The 21119-nt window shown below is 40.8% G+C and overlaps 1 protein-coding gene across 3 annotated transcripts in view; it reads left to right on the forward strand.

The window, feature by feature from the left end:
* The window catches only part of MAOB (monoamine oxidase B), a 185425-nt gene that overhangs the window by 127861 nt on the left and 36445 nt on the right, over nt 1–21119 (forward strand). For all 3 annotated transcript variants that reach the window (XM_049871292.1, XM_049871294.1, XM_049871293.1), the window contains 5 exons: nt 3790–3894; nt 4627–4718; nt 11198–11339; nt 14849–14998; nt 20206–20365. In XM_049871292.1, coding sequence (XP_049727249.1) covers nt 3790–3894; nt 4627–4718; nt 11198–11339; nt 14849–14998; nt 20206–20365 — 649 coding nt within the window. The remainder of the gene's footprint in view (nt 1–3789; nt 3895–4626; nt 4719–11197; nt 11340–14848; nt 14999–20205; nt 20366–21119) is intronic.

Consider the following 21119-nt stretch of genomic DNA (forward strand, 5'->3'; position numbering starts at 1 on the left):
CCCAAGAGACAGAAAGAGCCACATGAACCAGCGACTACAACATCCTGAGACCAGAAGAACTAGATGGTGCCCGGCTACAACCCACCAATGACTGCCCTGACAGGGAACACAACAGAGAACCCCTGAGAGAGCAGGAGAGCAGTGGGATGCAGACCCCAAATTCTCATAAGGCCAGACTTAATGGTCAGACTGAGACTAGAAGGACCCTGGTGGTCATGGCCCCCAGACCTTCTGTTGATGCAGGACAGGAACCATTCCCGAAGCCAACTCTTCCGACATGGATTGGACTGGACAATGGGTTGGAGAGGGATGCTGGTGAGGAGTGAGCTTCTTGGATCAGGTGGACACTTGAGACTATGTTGGCATCTCTGGCCTGGAGGGGAGATGAGAGGGTGAAGGGTGTTAGAAGCTGGCGAAATGGACAAGAAAAGAGAGAGTGGAGGGAGAGAGTCGGCTGTCTCATTAGGGGGAGTGTAATTGGGAGTGTGTAGCAAGGTGTATATGGGTTTTTGTGTGAGAGATTGACCTGATTTGTAATCTTTCCCTTAAAGCACAATAAAAATTATTTTAAAAAAAGGAACAAAGGGAGGAGGTGGAGCCAAGATGGCAGAATAGACACTTCCGGTGAACCCTCTTTACAACAAAGACCCAAAAAAACAAGTGAAACAAGTGTATTTATGACAAGCTTGGAGCCATAAGCATCAAAGTCAAGCTTAGAAAATGAACAGAGGGGCAGGGGAGGAAGAGACGGTTCAGAAGCAGAGAGGAGTTACGGGACCTGAATCGCAGGGAGCCCTCATGCACCATTCCCAGAGTGCCGGTGGGGGTGGGGGGCTGCTCCTAGCGTTGGGCTACAGTTTCCTTAGGGAGAAGCAGCCAGTCACAGAGCCTACTCATACCTCCGGAACCAGAGGAGAACGGCACTCTCGGCAAAACTAAGTACTTGTGTATATTTTACCCTGCCCCCCCACCCCCAAGCTGTCTTCAGTGGCTGAATTCCCTGGGTCTGAGATAGGCACTGTTGAGCGCCTAAAGCCATCCTCCCAGCCTTGGGGAAGAAAAAATTTGCGTTTGGGGGAAAGGGTAATTGCCAGCTCCACTAACCAGGGGAGCTCAGGACAGAAGCAGCTCCTGTCCAGGCATAAATGATCTGCGGACTTTGAGCACCTTTCCCCTCTCCATGGACCTGTGTGGGCCTATTTCAGGAGAATAGGCCCTTTGTTGGCAGACTCCAACCATTTCAGCTGTGCGGTGGAGAGGTGGGTGTTTGATGTATTACATTGCTTTGCCTATTAAACAGGGTCCTCACCTACCCATATCAGGGGCCTGAGGACTAGTAGCTCCACTCAGGTCACCCAGCCACCCACGACAGGGGTCCAAGGAAAACTGGTACCTCCTAGTCCTTACAACCAAAAACATTGGGTGCCCTTGGTCCATGTGCAGAACCCACCCACCTGCACACTCTAGGGAACAGGGACGCGTTTTCCACAGAGACACTCAGGGGTCAGTTCTCAGCCCCCTGCCTTGTTCAGAGTGTGATCCCCTGCTGCAACCACATACCAGTACCTACACCAATCACCCCTGCCCCTCTAAGTCTGTAGGACAGAGACTGTAGCACATACTTGATGATCAGCTACCTGGAAACCTGAGCTGAATTCATACAAGAAAAGTCAATGGACTCCTACAGTGATATACCTGATAACAGCTCTAGCCATCTGGGGATAGGATGTCAGAGCTCCAAAGGTGAAAATAATCAAGCTAGCTCACTCAAGCAACCCATCTGGGCATATCAAAACAAAACAAAGCAAGAAGCTAGGACACAGTAAGCAAACATAAACTAATACAATAACTTATAGATGGCTTGGAGACAACAGTCAATATCAAGTCACATAAAGAAACAGACCATGATCACCTCAACAGGCTCTCAAAACAAAGAACCCAGGGATCTTCTAGATGAAAGTGCATTCCTGGAATTACCAGAGGCAGAATACAAAAGTTTAATATACAGAACCCTTCAAGGCATCAGGAAGGAAATGAGGCAATATGCAGAACAAGCCAAGAAACACACAGATAAAGTAATTGAAGAAATTAGAAAGATTATTCAGGAACATAATGAAAAATTTAATAAGCTGGAAAAATCCATCGACAAACAGCAATCAGAAATTCAGAAGATTAACAATAAAATTACAGAAGTAGACAACTCAACAGAAAGTCAGAGAAGCGGAATTGAGCAAGTAGAAGCCAGAATTTCTGAACTTGAAGATAAATCACTTGGCACTAATATATTTGAAAAAAAATCAGATAAAAGAACTTAAAAAAATGAAGAATCATGTGGGACTCTATCAAGAGAAATAACCTATGATTGATTGGAGTACCAGAACAGGGATAACAGAAAATACAGACAGAATTGTATAAGATTTGTTGGCAGAAAAAGAACAAAGGGCAACAATATGGACAAACCTCAAAAGCATTATGCTGAGCAAAAGAAGCCAGACATAAAGGTGTACATACTGTACGATTCCATTATTTTTTTCTTTTTTAAATGCCAGAGTAGGCAAAATCAATCTATAGTGACAGAAAACATGTCGATGGCTTCCTAGTGCCTGAAAGGGATGAGGATTGACCAAGAAGGGGCAAGAGGGAAATTTCTGGAGTTGATGGGAATATTTTATATCGTGATTGTAGCGGCGGTTACACAGGTGCATAAAAAAAATACATGTGTCAAAACACTTAAAACGGGTGCATTATATGTAAATTACATCTTAATAAAGCTGGTTAAGAAAAAAATTAAACTTGTATCTCTCCTCTGAGAATTGTATCGCCTTTTTAGAGAGAGAAGACCAAGATGGTCACTGAATAATGCAAGAATGAACATGATATCTCTCTTCTTTCACAACTCCAGTGTCTCTGCCTGGGAAAGATATGAATCTTTGCTGAATGATTCAGAGTTATTTTGAGATTTCAGTTGATTGAGAACCTTGAGTTATTCTGATTCTGTTGAAAGCTGCTGTCAGAAGGCACAGCCTGACTTTTGACTCAGGCTTTCGCATTAACTCAAAACTCTTTGTGTGCATGTCCCTTAACTGCCTTCAGTAAGTTAAGCTTTCCAGAGATGATTTGTGGGCTGTTAAAGTTTTAATCCTTGGAGGCAGGTGTTCCCTTTATCTCTGTGCTAACGTGTCACTGCAGGAGAACCAGGTAATGTAAACATATCCGGAGGAAAGGCTTGTACTTGTCTCTTCTTTCTGCTTTGACCTTGCTGATTTCTGTGAGCTCCTGTGTTTGCCTAACATAGCTCATCTGACCCCTTGGGAAAGCCTGCTGGGTCCTGTTTGCTCTTCCTACACATGGTTGCATTCTTGTGACTTCTTTTTCAGCCCCCTTTTTTTACTTGTATGTTTATAGTAATACTTTTCTGACACTCCAGGCACACAGGGTCTCCTGTTGTTGAGATATTTACAAGTATCACTGGCAAAAGTTTAGTTTAAGTAACCCTACTTCTGTATTGGTATTTAAATTTTATATAGCCAGAGTTCCAATTTCAGAGAGAAACCTCTTTGGTAATATGGTAGTTGTGGCCTCAAACTTATTTAGTTGACAGAGAATTTTGCTGGGAATCCATGCTAAAAAATATAAGTAGGGTTTTAAGGATATAAGGAATTAAAATACTTGAATGTATATCACATATTGATAACTAACATGATTTAACTTGTAGACATTTACCAACTGGTCAGATTTAACTACTTTTATAGTAAATGTTTCCTTTTAAAAATATCTTGTATTTCACAGGGAAAATCATACCCATTCAAGGGACCATTCCCACCTGTGTGGAATCCAATTGCATATCTAGATCATAATAACCTATGGAGGACGATGGATGACATGGGACGAGAGGTAAAGCTTCCTAAATCTTCTTTGACTGCATGTGTATTTTTCATAATAAAGTTAGTCTTTAAAAGAAAAAAGAAGGTATAACATTGTACCACCAGTGCCTAGCATATTGTCTAGCACTTAGTAACTCTCGGTAAAGATTTGTGAAATGGATGAATGAACTTGTTTCTAACCTCTAAAATAATCAGATGTCATGTAGACTGTTTTGTGTATACTATTGATGGGGGAAAAAGATCATATATCACTCAGGCTTCCTGGAATGATGATTCTATTTTAGAAAATCCTCAGGACATAGAAAAATAAGACTCCTGAGTCTTTGGGGTTTCCACCATGCCCAAACCTGCAGCCTATAAATAAACACCTACACAAAAAGTTTAACCTAGAACTTCAATTTTGACATGATTTAATGTAGATACCTAATCTTTGTTAAAGAGCTGAATTCTTGAATGCTCTCTATAAATTAGTAACGTGGTAATCCACATTTGGAAACAGTCCAGTTATGACATTCCCTCCAATTATTGTGTGGAAAGTATTATCATAAATATGAGTTGAGTGGTGTGGATCTATAATAGGAGAGCTACACAAACAGCATTGGTTGTGCTGTAAAAGTAACTATTGGGGAAATTTGGAAAACTTATATTTTCTTTTTTAAGTTAGAGTTTTCAATATTGTTTGAATAGTTATTTAAAATGGTAAATGATATTTTTCCCCCTCAAAATCCTCATCTGAATGAAGATCCCCAGTGATGCTCCGTGGAAGGCACCCCTTGCAGAAGAGTGGGATTACATGACGATGAAGGAGTTCCTGGACAAGATCTGCTGGACTGAGTAAGACTTTCCATTAGGCACAGTGATTTGTTGTGACCATATTTCAGGTTTATTTAGCAGTATCATTCAACAAGTGTGGGACAAGTAGCTGCTTTGTGTCTAAAACCACACTAGAGGCCAGGTGGAGTGCTGAAAAATATTGGAACTGGTCCTGCCCTAAAGATGTCTACGCATCAAACCCTACTTTGGGATACTTTTTGCAGCACAAAGGTGGTATAAAGTCCTCAGTACAAACCAGAATATGTCATCTTGTTTACTTAGAACAATTTAAAGACCATCAGCATAAAACCAAAACCAAACTCACTGCCGACGAGTTGATCCTGACTCATAGCGACCCTATCCCATTTATCAAGTTGTTGATATAGTAATACTTTTTTTCTACCCATCACTGATGGTCAAGTGTAGTGATGGTTAGCATTTGCCCTTGAAACCACTTATATGATGGGGTGCATTCTTTAAAGATTTGAAGAAGCGTTTCTAGAGAAGTTCCCTAGATAATTGTCGACGGTAGGGGAAACATATGCCTAGACTGAATGTACTCCTTTAGTGAAAAAACATGTAGCATTGAAAGCAATTACATTCATGAGTCAAGCATTGAATTCTTGTTGGTAGAACTGGGAGCTATATATAAATCCCCAGGGCTATATGGGCAGACAACATAGAGAGACCTCACTGCTCTTGGACAGCAGGGAAAATGGAAAGGATTGTAGGGTTCCACTCCAAGCACATGGTAAATTTATGGTGAACACAGTAAGAGAAATGGAGGCCAAATTCAAAGAGACTGACTGTCCTCCCATCCTAACAGTATTAGCTGAGAATATGTTCGGGTCTGGAGTTGATGTCTTTATTCTCTGGGCATTGGGGAGAGAAGCTGGAGCACTAACAACTAAAGGTAAAAATAAGGTTTTAGGACTATCTGAATCTAAGGAATGGAAATAATCAAAAGACATAAAACTGTATATACTCTTTGGTGTAGAAATTCAACTTCTTAGGATTTAGCTTAATGAAGGAGAGAAAGAAGAGAGGGAGAAAATCATACGGCGGGGAGCAGGGGAGAGAGAGAGAGATTCAAAGCATTATTTTTAAAATGGAAAATACAAGTGTCCAATAACAGGAAATTTTAGTTAAATTAATTATAATCCATTGCCATCGAGTTGATTCTGACTCATAGCAACCCTATAGGACAGAGTAGATAGAACTGCGCCACAGGGTTTCCAAGGAGCAGCTGGTGGATTTGATCTTTTGGTTAGCAGCTGAGCTCTTAACCACTGCACCACCAGGATATCAAAAAAATAATAGAATACTGCTTTGGGGTGATGAAAAAGTTTTGGAAACAAATAGTGGTAATGGTTGCACATCACCATGAGTGTGATTAATGCCAGTGAAATTGTATACTTGAAAATGGTTAAAATGACAAATTTTATGTTGTATATATTTTACCACGATTAAAACAAAAGCACGTTATGGCAAAAAAATAAAATAAATAAAGGGGTGGGGAGGTTCAAGAAGGCAATTTCAGGTATTAAAAAAAATACAGCCTCTTAAAATTATGTTGTAGAAGAATATTTAATGCCTTGAAAAAATATATTAAATACATAAAAAAGCAAGCTGTCGTGAGCATGTACAGTATGATATATGATCTCCCTTAAAAAAAAGAAAACTGTTTATATATGCATTAAGTAGCCCTGGTGGTACAATGGTTAAACACTCGACTGCTAACCAAAAGATCAGTGATTCAAACCCACCAGTGGCTCTGAGGGAGAAACGACCTGGCAATCTGCTCTCATGAAGATTACAGCCTTGGAAACCTTATGGAGCAGTTCTACTCTGTCCTATAGGGTCACTTTAGAGTCAGAATTGACTTGATGGCACACAACAGCATACATGTACTGCAAAAGCAATGGACATTCATCAACCTTTTTTTTTTACACTTTATTTTACAAAGTAAACATCCAGGTCACTAAGAAAGCTTCATCAAACATCATATTTCATGGTTGTAGAATATTCCATAAGAAGTAAATACCATAATTTATTTACTTATTACCATGTTGGACATTGTGGTTGTTTACATTTTTTCATTATTATTATTATATAAAACTGAAAAAAAACCGAGTGCCTTCGAGTTGATTCCGACTCATAGCGACCCTCTAGGACAGAGTAGAACTGCCCCATAGAGTTTTCAAGGAGCGCCTGGTGGATTTGAACTGCTGACCCTTGGGATTATTATATAACACTCTGTAATAAACATCTCTGGGCTTCTCCTATGACTTCAACCTTTGAAAGTGACCAATTCTGGAATAGTAAAATCCTTTTATTTCATGGAATCAATTCCTATGGTTAATTATATCCTTTTAAGCATCTAATGATATTTAGGAGTCCCTAGGTGGTGCAAATGATTATTAATGCACTCAGCTGCTAACTGAAAGGTTGGAGTTTCGAGTCCACCCAGAAGTGCCTTGGAAGAAGGCCTGGGAAACTACTTCCAAAAAATCAGCCATTGAAAACCCTATGGAGCACCATGAGTTGGAATTGACTTGACGGCAACTAGCTTTTTAATGGCATTTAACATTTTTTATGAGGATGTAGTTTGTAATGTAACTTATTTTGTTTGTAATAAAATTTTGCTATTTATTTTTAAATGGCATAATTCAGATTTTCAAAATATAGTGAGTATATAATTGGCTGTATTTATTTATAACTTTCTTTATGAAAAGCTTTTAATGAGATCAGTCAGCCATCTTCTTCCCAGAGAATGTTTATGTTCCTTAAAGATAAGATCAGTTATATTTCTTTGGAATCACAGAGACCTGACTTTTCTACTTTAGCCTTTGGCCCGGTCCTCTACTTAGCGAATATTCAACGTTGTTGGATGACTAAATAAAGCATTGTGAGATTTTAGAAGCATAAGAACACAAAGGATTTTCTAACTTTTTAAAGCAAGATATGCATGATATCATTTCTTGGTTTTAAAGAAAGTAATCCCCAGAAAATACAGACTATTTTTATTCAAACTAAAGCCCAATCACATCATTCAAAGACTAACGTTGATGATTCTTTCAATATAAAGTGCTTTTCCAAAACACAAAATTTTATTTAAGGCGTGATCACAGCTATGTAAATATATTTACAAAAACCTAGACTTAGAAAAAATGTGCCAAAGTATTTCTCAGGGACAGAAATATGGAAGATACTCATTCTCTCATCTTCTTTTTACTTTCGTGAACTTCCCAAATTTTATGTAATGTGTATATATTTTTCATGTACAAAAATATGGTAACATATATCTTTTAAAAAGTCAACAGGGCAAAGAATATGAAAATATTATTGCCCTAGCTTCCTTGATCTTCTTTCTCTCAGATATTGTTCTTCTCTTCCTTTTCTCATTGACGCTCCCAAAGGAAATCAAGTAAAGGACTAGGAATGGACTGGCCCTCCCGAGAGAATTATTTTTATATCTCCCTCCATTTGAAACCAGCATTATTTCTTTCCCACAAAATTGACAATAATAACTACTAGAATAGCAGCAATATTTTTGTTTGATATTGACTGTCTAGTTGGGCCAATGTTACATTTTATTATTTATTACTCTCTTTACTGTATATGCCTCCAAATTCACCTATGGAATAAGGAACAAAAGAAACAGTATAACAGGAAACAGCAAAGGATGTTTTCACTTTAAAGTAATGTTTTATACTGATGTCTGGATATTTGCTTCAGATACCCAAAACCAAACCAAACCCACTGCCGTCGAGTCGATTCCGACTCATAGCGACACTATAGGACAGAGTAGAACTGCCCCATAGAGTTTCCAAGGAATGCCTGGCAGATTTGAACTGCTGACCTCTTGGTTAGTAGCCGTAGCACTTAACCACTATGCCACCAGGGTTTCCATAGTTGCTACAAAATGCCTCCATAAGGGAAGGCATGAATGAGCAATTTCCATCCCTCCAATTATCAGGAGTCTTATAAAACTGACTCAAAGTCACTGAAGCATATATATTATACCATTTTGCTGGTTTTAATGGTGAGAATTGTGACAAAAGTGCTGCCAGGTTGTTACGGCTTCAAACATTGTCAATAACATGCATTAGGTATGAGTCTATAAACCTACAGGGTAAAGACATGCCCCTTGGTGAGTGTTTGTACTGCCAAGCTAACTAATCAGAAAGCATTTTCAGATTTTAAAAGCATGAATTTAGCATAAAAAATAAATAAAAGCATGGGTTTCAGAGTCAGATATAATCTGGCTGCAAGTTATACCATTTAATGAGGTGGCATAGTGGTTAAGTGCTACGGCTGCTAACCAAAAAGTCGGCAGTTCGAATCCGCCAGGTGCTCCTTGGAAACTCTATGGGGCAGTTCTACTCTGTCCTATAGGGTCACTATGAGTCCGAATCAACTCGACGGCGGTGGGTTTTTGGTTTTTGGGTAGCTACATATTATTCAACTCTCTGAGACTCAGTCTACTGACTTGTGAACTGGAGAAAAATAGTAATTCTTTTATTTGGCTGTTATGACAATTCAGTAAGATAATAGCTTTAAAGACTATGGAGTGTGGAAAGATTTCAGTAAATGGAAGACAGTGTTATTTATTTCAACCATCGTTGGTATTATCAGGTGGCAAATTCTGCTTCACATATAACCAGATTAACAATACTAAAGAGGGCCATGGTGATTCAGTGGTAGAATTCTCGCCTTCCATGCTGGAGACCTGGGTTCTATTCCTGGCCAATGTACCTCATGCACAGCCGCCACCCATCTGTCAGTGAAGGCTTGCATTTTGCTATGATGCTGAACAGTTTTCAGTGGAGCTCCCAGACTAAAACAGACTAGGAAAAAAAGGGTTGGCAAGCAGCTTCTGAAAATCAGCCAGTGAAAACACTAAGGATCACAATGGTTTGATGTGAACCCATCATGGGGATGGCATAGGACTGGGTAGCATTTTTTTTTCTGTTGCACACGTGGTCACCATGAGTCTAGGGCCAACCTGAGGAGAGCTAACAGTAAGAATAATACCCAAACTTGAGGGAATCTTTATGACAAAAGTCTTTATTAATGATATCCCAGAGGGGATGTTAGTGCTGGTGAATTTCAGGGTGTGCTAGATATACCTGAGCCCTTGGAATTGCATGAGTTTGCTCACTCACTGATGTGCCTCCAGATAGGATATAATTTCTCTCCCTTTATCTGCCTATCCCGAGCCAAAGTTCACTCATCTATGCTCTGTTAGTCACTTTTTCTCCTTCAGTCTTGTCTTCCATTAGGTAAAATAAATAAATAAATAAATAACTGAATAGATACTGTGACTAATTCTATATTTGGTGAAGCGTCTAGCATGTCCTTTACATCTTTTGCATGATTTTTAAATAGTGGTTAATTGAGATTTTTCATCAATTATTCCCTCATTCATTCCTCCAACAAGTAATTATTGAATGCTTAAAAAAAAAAAATTTTTTTTTTTTTTTTTTTACTAAGTACCAGACACTACTTTGTTAAAGAGGAAACTATGGTGAGCAAGAAAGATAAGGTCTCTGTTCTCATGGATCTATATTCTAATGAGGGAGACAGCAATAAAAATAATAATAATAAAACTAATCAAGGTAATTTCCATATAGGGAAATGAGTTCTAAAATACTATACCCATTGCCATCAAGAATGCCAGAGGGCTGGGAGCATGGAAGCCAGTGCTAGTTTTCATAGACAAATAAACAGTGTGTCTTTCTGAAGAAGCATAAGAATAAGCAGGAGAGGGTACAGGATGAGATAGAAAAGGTAGGCATGAGTTAGATCACTTAGGAGTTTGGAAGCGATGGTCCAAGTTCTGAATCTTATTCTGGTTCTGATAGGATGCCACTGGAGGGTGTTAAGCAAGGGGGTGGAATGATTTGATTTACACTTTAGAAAGAGCACCATGGCAGGGAGGGAGGTGAAAAGCATTGGTCTTGGAGTGTGGTGAATAAATAACAGGGGAGAGTGATGGAAAGACAAAAAATTAAGGATAATTTCTAGATTTTTGGCCTTAGGAACTGGATGAATAGTGGTACCTTTTACTGAGATGGGGATCACTGGAAAACAAGCAGGTTTGTGGGGAGAAATCATGACAACACAGAGCATAGATACAAGCTGATCCTGAGTAAGATATTTTGGTTAAAGGGGAAATAAATCCCATATCACCAAAGTCTCTGATGTCATCTTTTATAGTGTTGGATTCTAACTATAATTTTCTGAGACTTACCAAATTGTACTAAACGTTTGCTGTTGTTGTTAGGTGCCGTCGAGTCGGTTCTGACTCATAGTGACCCTATGCACAACAGAACGAAACACTGCCTGGTTCTGAGCCATCCTTACAATCATTTTTTGGCGGGGGTACTAAACATAGCCATGTAAATTTCCTCCTTGAATGATTGCCAGAGAATTAAGAAGATTCTAGTCACTGGAAATCTTGTTTGCCAATTTTGCTCTTGTTTCTTCCTGAGCAGATCTGCGAAGCAGCTTGCCACTCTCTTCGTGAACCTCTGCGTCACTGCAGAGACCCATGAGGTCTCTGCTCTCTGGTTCCTGTGGTACGTGAAGCAGTGTGGGGGCACAATCAGGATCATGGCAACAACCAATGGAGGACAGGTACCCAGCCATTCCCCCACCATTCCAACAGAAAACCAGCCACTGCCTCAATGGAAGATTAACATCCTTTGGGGTCATTTTTCAATTGTGAAATGATGAAGCAGGAGGCGGGTGACATTTAGACCTTTGTCATGGCAGTTCAAGGCAGCTTTGTGAGGCACAGTCTGTTGTTAAGTACCCAATATGAGAGCCCAGTGGCCAATGTAATCTTAAAACTAAGCTTGCCTCTTGATGTACTTTTACAGTTTTCCATTGGTATCCATCCAATTATTACCTGGTAAATTCATAGGAGACCATTGGAAGAACGTAACTTGAGCACTTCTTGGAAAGCTCCAAAAGGAAGGTCAAGAGTGCATTCTCAATTTTAAACACATACCACATACTGAATTTGTTCATTCACTCATTCATTCTTTCCCTGACTCTTTCTTGGGCCCCAGCTTCATATAATGTGCTGTACAGCAGGAAGTGGATTCGAATTTTTAGGTAATCTCCATGACAGTTATTTCCCTTTCTTCTTCTTTCATTTTTATTTCCAGACCTATTTGAAATAGTCTATTTAAAAAATATGTAAACTGAAAGTCCAAGAAGAAGCAGTCACCTCAACTCTGTTTGCACAATCATGCAGAGAGCATTTGGAAGCTTTAGCAGGGCTCCAGGCATGTGAGTGCAGTGAGTTGACATGACCTAGGTGGCTAAAGAAGCAGCAAGTACCTGACCCTGGATGAGATAGGCAACCACCAGCAGGGAGTAGGCTGGGCTAGATGGGGCAGTGAGGTTCTGAGCCTGAGTAATCAGAAAGATGAAAACAGGTTTAGGCATGCTCAAGCAAGCAATGGTCTGCCATTAGGCAGAGCTTCACCAAACTCATCAGCCCAACAAGAAGGGTGTAGATAGGACACACAGCAGGGGTGGTAACCAGACAGCTGGGACGTGGGGGTCAGGCTAAGGCGGTCAAGTTAAGGTTGGAACCTGGAAATTCGCAAGAGCATAGCATGGAAGGTGACTGGTAGAAAACCTGTAGCTTTGTCAAGGAAAAAATTGCTAGTTAGAAAATGTTATGGATTGAATTGTGTCCCCCAAAATATGTGTGATCACTCAGGAGCAGAAGCCCAGAAGAGATAAAGACCTTCCTCCAGAGCCAACAGAGAGAGAAAACCTTCCCCTACGGCCAGCACTCTGAATTCAGACTTCTATCCTCTTAAACTATGAGAAAATAAACATCTGTTTGTTAAAGCTACCCTCTTATAGTATCTCTGTTATACCAGCACTAGATAACAAAGACAGAATTCGATACTGGAAGTGGTTTTGGAATTGGGTAATGGGTAGAGGCTGGAAGAATTTTAAAGTGCCTATTGGAAACTCTGGTGGTATAGTGCTTAAGAGCTCAACTGCTAACTAAAAGGTCAGCAGTTTGAATCCACCAGGCGCTCCTTGGAAACTCTATGGGGAAGTTCTACTCTGTCCTATAGGGTTGCTATGAGTTGGAATCAACTCGACGGCAACGGGTTTGGTTTTTGGTATTTAATAGCAAAAGCCTACATTGCCTTAAAAGACATTGGTAGAATTGTAGATGTCAAAGGCAATTCTGGTGAGGGCTTAGAAGGAAGTAAGGACAGCTATAGAAAAAGTTTCTATCATCTTAGAGAATACATATGGTGCCAGCAATAGAATGTTGCTAGAAATGTGGATGTTAAATGTGCTTCGGGTGATGCTTTTTATGCAGTGGCAAAGAACTTGTCTGAATTATGTTCAAATGTTTGGTGGAAAATAGAATTTTTAAGTGATGAAGTTGGATTTTTAGCTGAGGAGATTTGTAAGCAAGATCTTAAAGGGGCTATGTGGTTTCTCTTTGCCTCTTGTAGTAAAATGTGAGAGGAAGGAGATGGACCTAAAAATGAACTGTGCAAGATGAAAACAAAACTTAAAGATTTGGAAAAGTCCATTGTACAAACTAAGGACACATGTCCTAGAACTTTCACCAAGGATGTGGCTACACAATCTTTTGTTAGAGATTAAGCCTGTAACTCGTGGATCTAACCAACTACCACAGCGAAAACCCATCAGCTTAGACTGAAGGGGAAAGAGACAAGATGACAGGAAAGAAAGCTGTCTGCCTCTTGGAATTTTACCAGCAGGAAACAGGCCGAAGGAGCTACATCTGTTGTCCTCCAAGAAAAGAAAAGGACCATCCCTGGAGCAAGTTGGAGATCAGCAGAACTGTTGGAAGGAGCACAGGAAGCAGGGCTGCCTCTGTTTCAAAGGGTGGAGTCATGACCTCCTATGTTTAGAAGAGTCAGATCTTCACCAACTCGGTTCCGGAGTGTGGGGTTGCCGTTCACAAGTGGTAGGGTTATGGGACCACTGCTCAAAGCTGAGGGGACCAGGCTGCCATGCCCAAGGGGCAGAAGAATGGGGCCTGCCAGGGCGGAGGGGGTAGGGTCACAACTCAGATGAATGGGGCTGCCCAAATTTGAGGGAGCAGAGTTGCCTTTCCAGCGGACCTGGAAGGTGGAGCTAAAGCCCAGGGCCAGGGGGCCTCTACCCAGAATCCAGAAGGCATGGCTAACACCCAGAGTCTGAAGGGCAGGGCCATTGCCCACATGGCCCCAAAGAACAGAGGATTATTTTCAAGCCCTGAGAGCTAATGTATATCGTTCTGCTGGATTTTGAACTTGCTTGGTGCCCGTTATCCCTTCTTTCCCTCCAATTTCTCCCATTTGTGATGGAAATGTCTACCTTGTGCCTGTTCCACAACGGTACTTTGGAAACAGATAACTTGTATTCTAGATTTCACAGGTTAACAGATGAAGAGGAATTTTGCCCCAGGAATGAATATACCTAAAGTCTCGCCCATATTTGACTTAGATGATTCAGAAGATGAGATTTTGGACTTGGAGTTGATTTAAGACTTTTAGGACGATGTGATGGGGTGAATGTGTTTTGCATGTGGGTAGAACATGAATTTTGGGGGTCCAAAGGGTGGAACGTTATGGATTGAACTGTATTCCCCAAAACATGTGTCGAAAATCCTAACCTCTCTGCCTGTGGTTATAATCCCATTTGGGAATGGGTTGTCTTTGTTATGTTAATGAGGCAGGATTAGTGTAGGGTGTGTGTTTGAGTCAAACTCTTACTAAATATAGAAGAAACAGATTAAGGAAGCAGAGATGGGGGAAGTTTGATGCCAAGCCACATGGAGATTCCCAAGGAACCATGAAATAAGTTGAAGAGACAAGGACCTTCCCCTAGAGCCAGCGTCCTGAATTTGGACTTCTTGCCTCCTGAACTGTGAGAAAATAAATTTCTGTTTGTTAAAGCCGTCCATTTGTCGTATTCTGTTATAGCAGCACTAAAAAACTAGACAGAAAATAATGGTGAAAGACTATTCACAACACAAAATGAAATTTAAAACATCTCAGAGTAAAGGTATGAGAGGGAAATTAACAACAATCTGTGCCCATTCTTGTACTTCCTAACCCACCTCTTTAGGTTTTTTTTTTTCTTTCCAGGAGAGGAAATTTGTGGGTGGATCTGGTCAAGTGAGTGAGCGGATTATGGATCTCCTTGGGGACCGAGTGAAGCTGGAGAGGCCTGTGACCTATATTGACCAGACAGGAGAAAATATCCTTGTGGAAACCCTAAACCATGAGATATATGAGGTAACTTTTTTTAAGATCCTTAAACTAGAGGGAAAAGGCCATAATCCCATAGATAACAGTTTTAGTTTTAGGAACTGTTTTAGGACTGCCATGACCACACAGTGTTGTGGTTGTTGTTGTTAGGTGCTGTCGAGTCGGTTCTGACTCATAGCGACCCTATGCACAATAGAACAAAACACTGCCCGGTCCTGCGCCATCCTTACAATCCTTGTCATGCTTGAGCTCATTGTTGAAGCCACTGTGTCGATCCACCTTGTTGAGGGTCTTCCTCTTTTCCGCTGACCCTGTACTCTGCCAAGCATGATGTCCTTCTCCAGGAACTGATCCCTCATGACAACATGTCCAAAGTATGTAAGAGCAGTCTCCCCATCCTTGCCTCTAAGGAGCATTCTGGCCGCACTTCTTCCAAGACAGATTTGTTCATTATTTTGGCAGTCCGTGGTATATTCAATATTCTTCGCCAACACCACAATTCAAAGGTGTCAATTCTTCTTCGGTCTTCCTTATTCATTGTCCAGCTTTCACACGCGTATGATGTGATTGAAAATACCATGGCTTGGGTCACGCGCACCCTAGTCTTCAGGGTGACATCTTTGCTCTTCAACACTTTGAAGAGGCCCTTTGCAACAGATTTGCCCAATGAAATGCGTCTTTTGATTTCTTGGCTGCTGCTTCCATGGCTGTTGATTGTGGATCCAAGTGAAATGAAATCCTTGTCAACTTCAGCCTTTTCTCCATTTATCATGATGTTGCTCATTGGTCCAGGTGTGAGGATTTTTGTTTTCTTTATGTTGAGGTGTAATCCATACTGAAGGCTGTGGTCTTTGATCTTCATTAGTAAGTGCTTCAAGTCCTCTTCACTTTCAGCAAGCAAGGTTGTGTCATCTACATAACACAGGTTGTTAATGAGTCTTCCTCCAATCCTGATATCCTGTTCTTCTTCCTAGAGTCCAGCTTCTCGGATTATTTGCTCAGCATACAGATTCAATAGGTATGGTGAAAGAATACAACCCTGACGCACACCTTTCTTGACTTTAAACCAATCAGTATCCCCTTGTTCCGTCCGAACAACTGCCTCTTATCTATGTAAAGATTCCTCATGAGCACAATTAAGTGTTCTGGAATTCCCATTCTTCACAGTGTTATCCATAGTTTATTATGATCCACACAGTCGAATGCCTTTGCATAGTCAATAAAACACAGGTAAACATCCTTCTGGTATTCTCTGCTTTCAGCCAGGATCCATCTGACATCAGCAATGATATCCCTGGTTCCACGTCCTCTTCTGAAACCAGCCTGAATTTCTGGCAGTTCCCTGTCGATATACTGCTGCAGCCGTTTTTGAATGATCTTCAGCAAAATTTTGCTTGGGTGTGATATTAATGATATTGTTCTATAATTTCCACATTCGGTTGGATCACCTTTCTTGGGAATAGGCATAAATATGGATCTCTTCCAATCAGTTGGCCAAGAAGCTGTCTTCCATATTTCTTGGCATAGACGAGTGAGCACCTCCAGCACTGCATCTGTTTGTTGAAACATATCAATTGATATTCCATCAATTCCTGGAGCCTTGTTTTTCGCCAATGCCTTCAGAGCAGCTTGGACTTCTTCCTTCAGTACCATCGGTTGCTGATCATATGCCATCTCTTGAAATGGTTGAATATCAATTAATTCTTTTTGGTATAATGACTCTGTGTATTCCTTCCATCTCCTTTTGATGCTTCCTGTATTGTTTAATATTTCCCCCATGGAATCCTCACTATTGCAACTTGAAGCTTGAATTTTTTCTTCAGTTCTTTCAGCTTGAGAAATGCCGAGTGTGTTCTTCCCTTTTGATTTTCCATCTCCAGCTCTTTGCACATGTCATTATAATACTTTGTCTTCTCAAGCTGCCCTTTGAATTCTTCTGTTCAGTTCTTTTACTTCATCAATTCTTCGTTTTGCTTTAGCTGCTTGATGCTTAAGAGCAAGTTTCAGAGTCTCCTCTGACATCCATGTTGGTCTTTTCTTTCTTTCCTGTCTTTTCAGTGACCTCTTGCTTTCTTCATGGATGATGTCCTTGATGTCATTCCACAACTCATTTGGTCTTCAGTCACTAGTGTTCAATGCGTCAAATGTATTCTCGAGATGGTCTCTAAATTCAGGTGGGATATACTCAAGGTCATATTTTGGCTCTGGTGGACTTGCTCTGATTTTCTTCAGTTTCAGCTTGAACTTGCATATGAGCAATTGATGGTCTGTTCCACAGTTGGCCCCTGGCCTTGTTCTGACTGATGATATTGAGCTTTTCCATCGTCTCTTTCCACAGATGTAGTCAATTTGATTTCTGTGTGTTCCATCTGGCGAGGTCCATGTGTATAGTCGCCGTTCATGTTGGTGAAAGAAGGTATTTGCAATGAAGAAGTTGTTGATCTTGCAAAATTCTATCATTCGATATCCGGCATTGTTTCTATCACCAAGGCCGTATTTTCCAACTGCTGATCCTTCTTCTTTGTTTCCAACTTTTGCATTCCAATCACCAGTAATTATCAATGCATCTTGATTGCATGTTTGATCAATTTCAGACTGCAGCAGCTGATAAAAATCTTGTATTTCTTCATCTTTGGCCCTAGTGGTTGGTGCGTAAATTTGGAATAATAGTCATATTAACTGGTCTTCCTTGTAGGCATATGGATATTATCCTATCACTGACAGCATTGTACTTCAGGGTAGATCCTGAAACATTCTTTTTGACGATGAATGCAACACCATTCCTCTTTGAGCTGTCATTCCCAGCATAGTAGACTATATGATTGTCTGATTCAAAATGGCCAATACCTGTCCATTTCAGCTCACTAATGCCTAGAATGTCGATGTTTATGCCTTCCATTTCATTTTTGACGATTTCCAATTTTTCTAGATTCATACTTCCTACATTCCAGGTTCCGATTATTAATGGATGTTTGCAGCTCTTTCTTCTCATTTTGAGTAGTGCCACATCAGCAAATGAAGGTCCCGAAAGCTTACTCCATGCACGTCATTAAGGTCGACTCTACTTTGAGGAGGCAGCTTTTCCCCAGTCATCTTTTGAGTGCCTTCCAACCTGGGGGGCTCATTCTCCAGCACTATATCAGACAATGTTCTGCTGCAATTCATAAGGTTTCACAAGCTAATGCTTTTCAGAAGTAGACTGCCAGATCCTTCTTCCTAGTCTGTCTTAGTCTGGCAGCTCAGACTAGATAGCTTAAAACAACAGAATTTTTTCTTTCACAGTTCTGGAAGCTAGAAGTCCAAAATGAAGGTGTCAGCAGGGCCATGCTCTCTATATCCACTCTGGGGGAAGATCCTCCCTTGCGTCTTCTAGCTTCAGGTGGCTCCTGGCAATCCTTGGTGTTCCTTGGATTGTAGATGCATCACTGCAATCTCTGCCTCTATCTTAACATACCTTCTTCTCTGTGTGTCTGTATCTCTTCCTCTATTTATAAGAACACTGGTTGTATTGGATTGTTGTTGTTAGATGCAGTGGAGTGAATTTTCAACTCCTAGTGAGTCCAAAAAAAAAATTTTTTTTTTTTTTTTAGTGAGTCCATGTGACAGAGTAGAATTACCCCATATGGTTTCCTAGGCTGTAATCTTTATGGAAGCAGATCGCCAGGTCTTTCTCCCGTGGAACCTCTGGGTGGGTTCAAACCACCTAGTGCTTAACTGTTGCACCACCAGAGCTCCTTTGTATTAGATTCGCCCACCTCATGGGAGTATGGGAGCCCTGGTGGCGCTGCGGTTAAATGTTTGGCAGCTAACCAAAAGATGGGAAATTTGAATCCACCAACTGCTCCTTGGAAACCCTGTGAGGCAGTGCTACTCTGTCCTATAGGGTTGCTATAAGTTCGAATTGAATCGATGGCAACAGTTTTTTTTTTTTTTAATACCAGTATGACCTCATGCTAACTTAACTGATATCAACTTCAAAAATCTTATTTCCAAACAAGGTCACATTCCCAGGTACTAGAGGTTAGGATTTAAACCTACCTTTTTGGGGGACAAAAGTCAACCCATAACAATAACCAAAGCTTGAATAAAATCAAGAATACTCTAGATTTCATGGACAGTCCTTTGGCAAAAATGGAAAAAAAAAACAAAAACTACCTCTATCTGAAATAAAGGAAAAGAGAGCCAGATTATTTGGGGAGGGAATTTACAGAGACATACATTATCAACCTCCCTTGGGCTGTTACATAATTATAAAACAAAAGAAAATATTTATTTATTTTTTTCTTATGTGCCTGGCATTATTCTAGGAGTTAGGAACAAAGCAGTGAAAAAACAGACAAAAATCCCTGTCCTCATGCAACTTATATTCTAATCAAGAAGAAAGACTATAATCAAATATGACTAATATAAATTGTGTCAGATAGTGATAACTAAAAACCAACCTGTTGCTGTCAAGTTGACTCTGACTCACAGCACCCTTGTAGGGCAGAGTAGAACTGCTGCATAGGGTTTCCAAGGCTGTAATCTTTTTGGAAGCAGTCTGCCACATCTTCCTCCTCCAGAACAGCTGGTGGGTTCAAACTGCTGACCTTTTGCTTAGCAACTGAGTAAATTAACCACTGCACCACCAGGGCTTCTCCAGATAGTGATAAGTAATGGAAAAAATAAAGCAGGGCAGGGAAAGAGGGTGTTCAAGAAGAAAGGATGGGAGATTGGTCATGCAATTTTAAGTAAGGTTGTCAGGGAAGGTCTCACTGAAAAGGTGCTATTTGATCACAGAACTGAAGAAGAAAAGGGATTGAACCATGTGGCTCTCTGGAGAAAGGGTGTTCCAGGCAGATAGAACAGCCAGTGCCAAGGCCCTGAGGTGGGAGCAAGCTTGGCATGATCAAGGGACAACACAGTGGTCAAAATGGCAGAAGCAGAAGGACTGGGGGTGGGGGGAGAATATCAAGAGTTAAGATCAGAGATATGACAGGGGTCCATCCCATGTATGACTTTGGAGGAACATGTATGACTGTGAGGAACTTGGTTTTGACCCAGGTGTGATGGGAAGTCTTTGGAGGTTTTGAAGAAGGAACAATAAGGTCTAATTTAGGTTTTAACAGACTCCCTCCAGCTTCTGTGTTAAGAAGAGGCTGAAGGGGCACAAAGGTAGAATGAGGGAAATTATTGGTGGGGTGGGGGGGAGAACCACCAACCAACAATGCTTCACCACATTGTTTTTCTTCTAGGCTAAATATGTGATTAGCGCTGTTCCTCCTACTCTGGGCATGAAGATTCATTTCAATCCTCCTCTGCCAATGATGAGAAACCAGCTGATCACTCGTGTACCTATGGGTTCAGTCATCAAGTGTATAGTTTATTATAAAGAGCCATTCTGGAGAAAAAAGGGTAAGTACTTTCCAGCACCTATTATACTGGTAGCAAATAGGAACCGTTTCACAGTTTTGCCTTCAGGTATACAGTTTTGCCTATATACTTTTGCAGCCACGTCATAGCCTAATTCTTCACCTTTGCAGAAAATCATATTTAGGAAAATGATTGGATTGATGCATCAGTTGAGCAAGTAATCTACCCTTTGAGAAGGACAGTGCACTGACCCACCATGAATAGACCTGTAATTTTAGTCTTTGATTCTGATGGCAGTGGTGGATTGGTGCTGAACTAATTCTTCTTGTGACCCAGATCACTCATTGCAGATAGCTGGCTGATAGTAAGTAGACAGGGTTTTGTTCATTGCCATCAAGTCAGCTCCAACTTACGGCGACCCTATGTACAACAGAATGGAACTTTGCCCGGTCCTGCACTATCTTGATGATCTTTGGTATGTTTGAGTCCATTGTTATGGTCATTGTGCCAATCCATCTCATCGAAGATTTCCCTCTCCTTCGCCAGCCCTCCACTTTACCAAACTTGATATCTCCAGCAATTGGTCCCTCCTGATTACACGCTCAAAGTAAGCAAGTCAATGTCTCAAACAATATTCTCTGATCCAAAGGACTTTCGTTGGCTAATTTTCAGAAGTAGGTTGCTAGGCCTTTTTTTCTAGTCTGTCTTAGTCTAGAAGCTCCACTGAAACCTGTCCACCATGGGTGACCCTGATGGTATTTGAAATACTAGTGGCATAGCTTCCAGCATCATAGCA

This window comes from Elephas maximus, chromosome X (assembly GCF_024166365.1).
Source record: "Elephas maximus indicus isolate mEleMax1 chromosome X, mEleMax1 primary haplotype, whole genome shotgun sequence".
In the NCBI taxonomy this organism is placed as follows: domain Eukaryota; kingdom Metazoa; phylum Chordata; class Mammalia; order Proboscidea; family Elephantidae; genus Elephas; species Elephas maximus.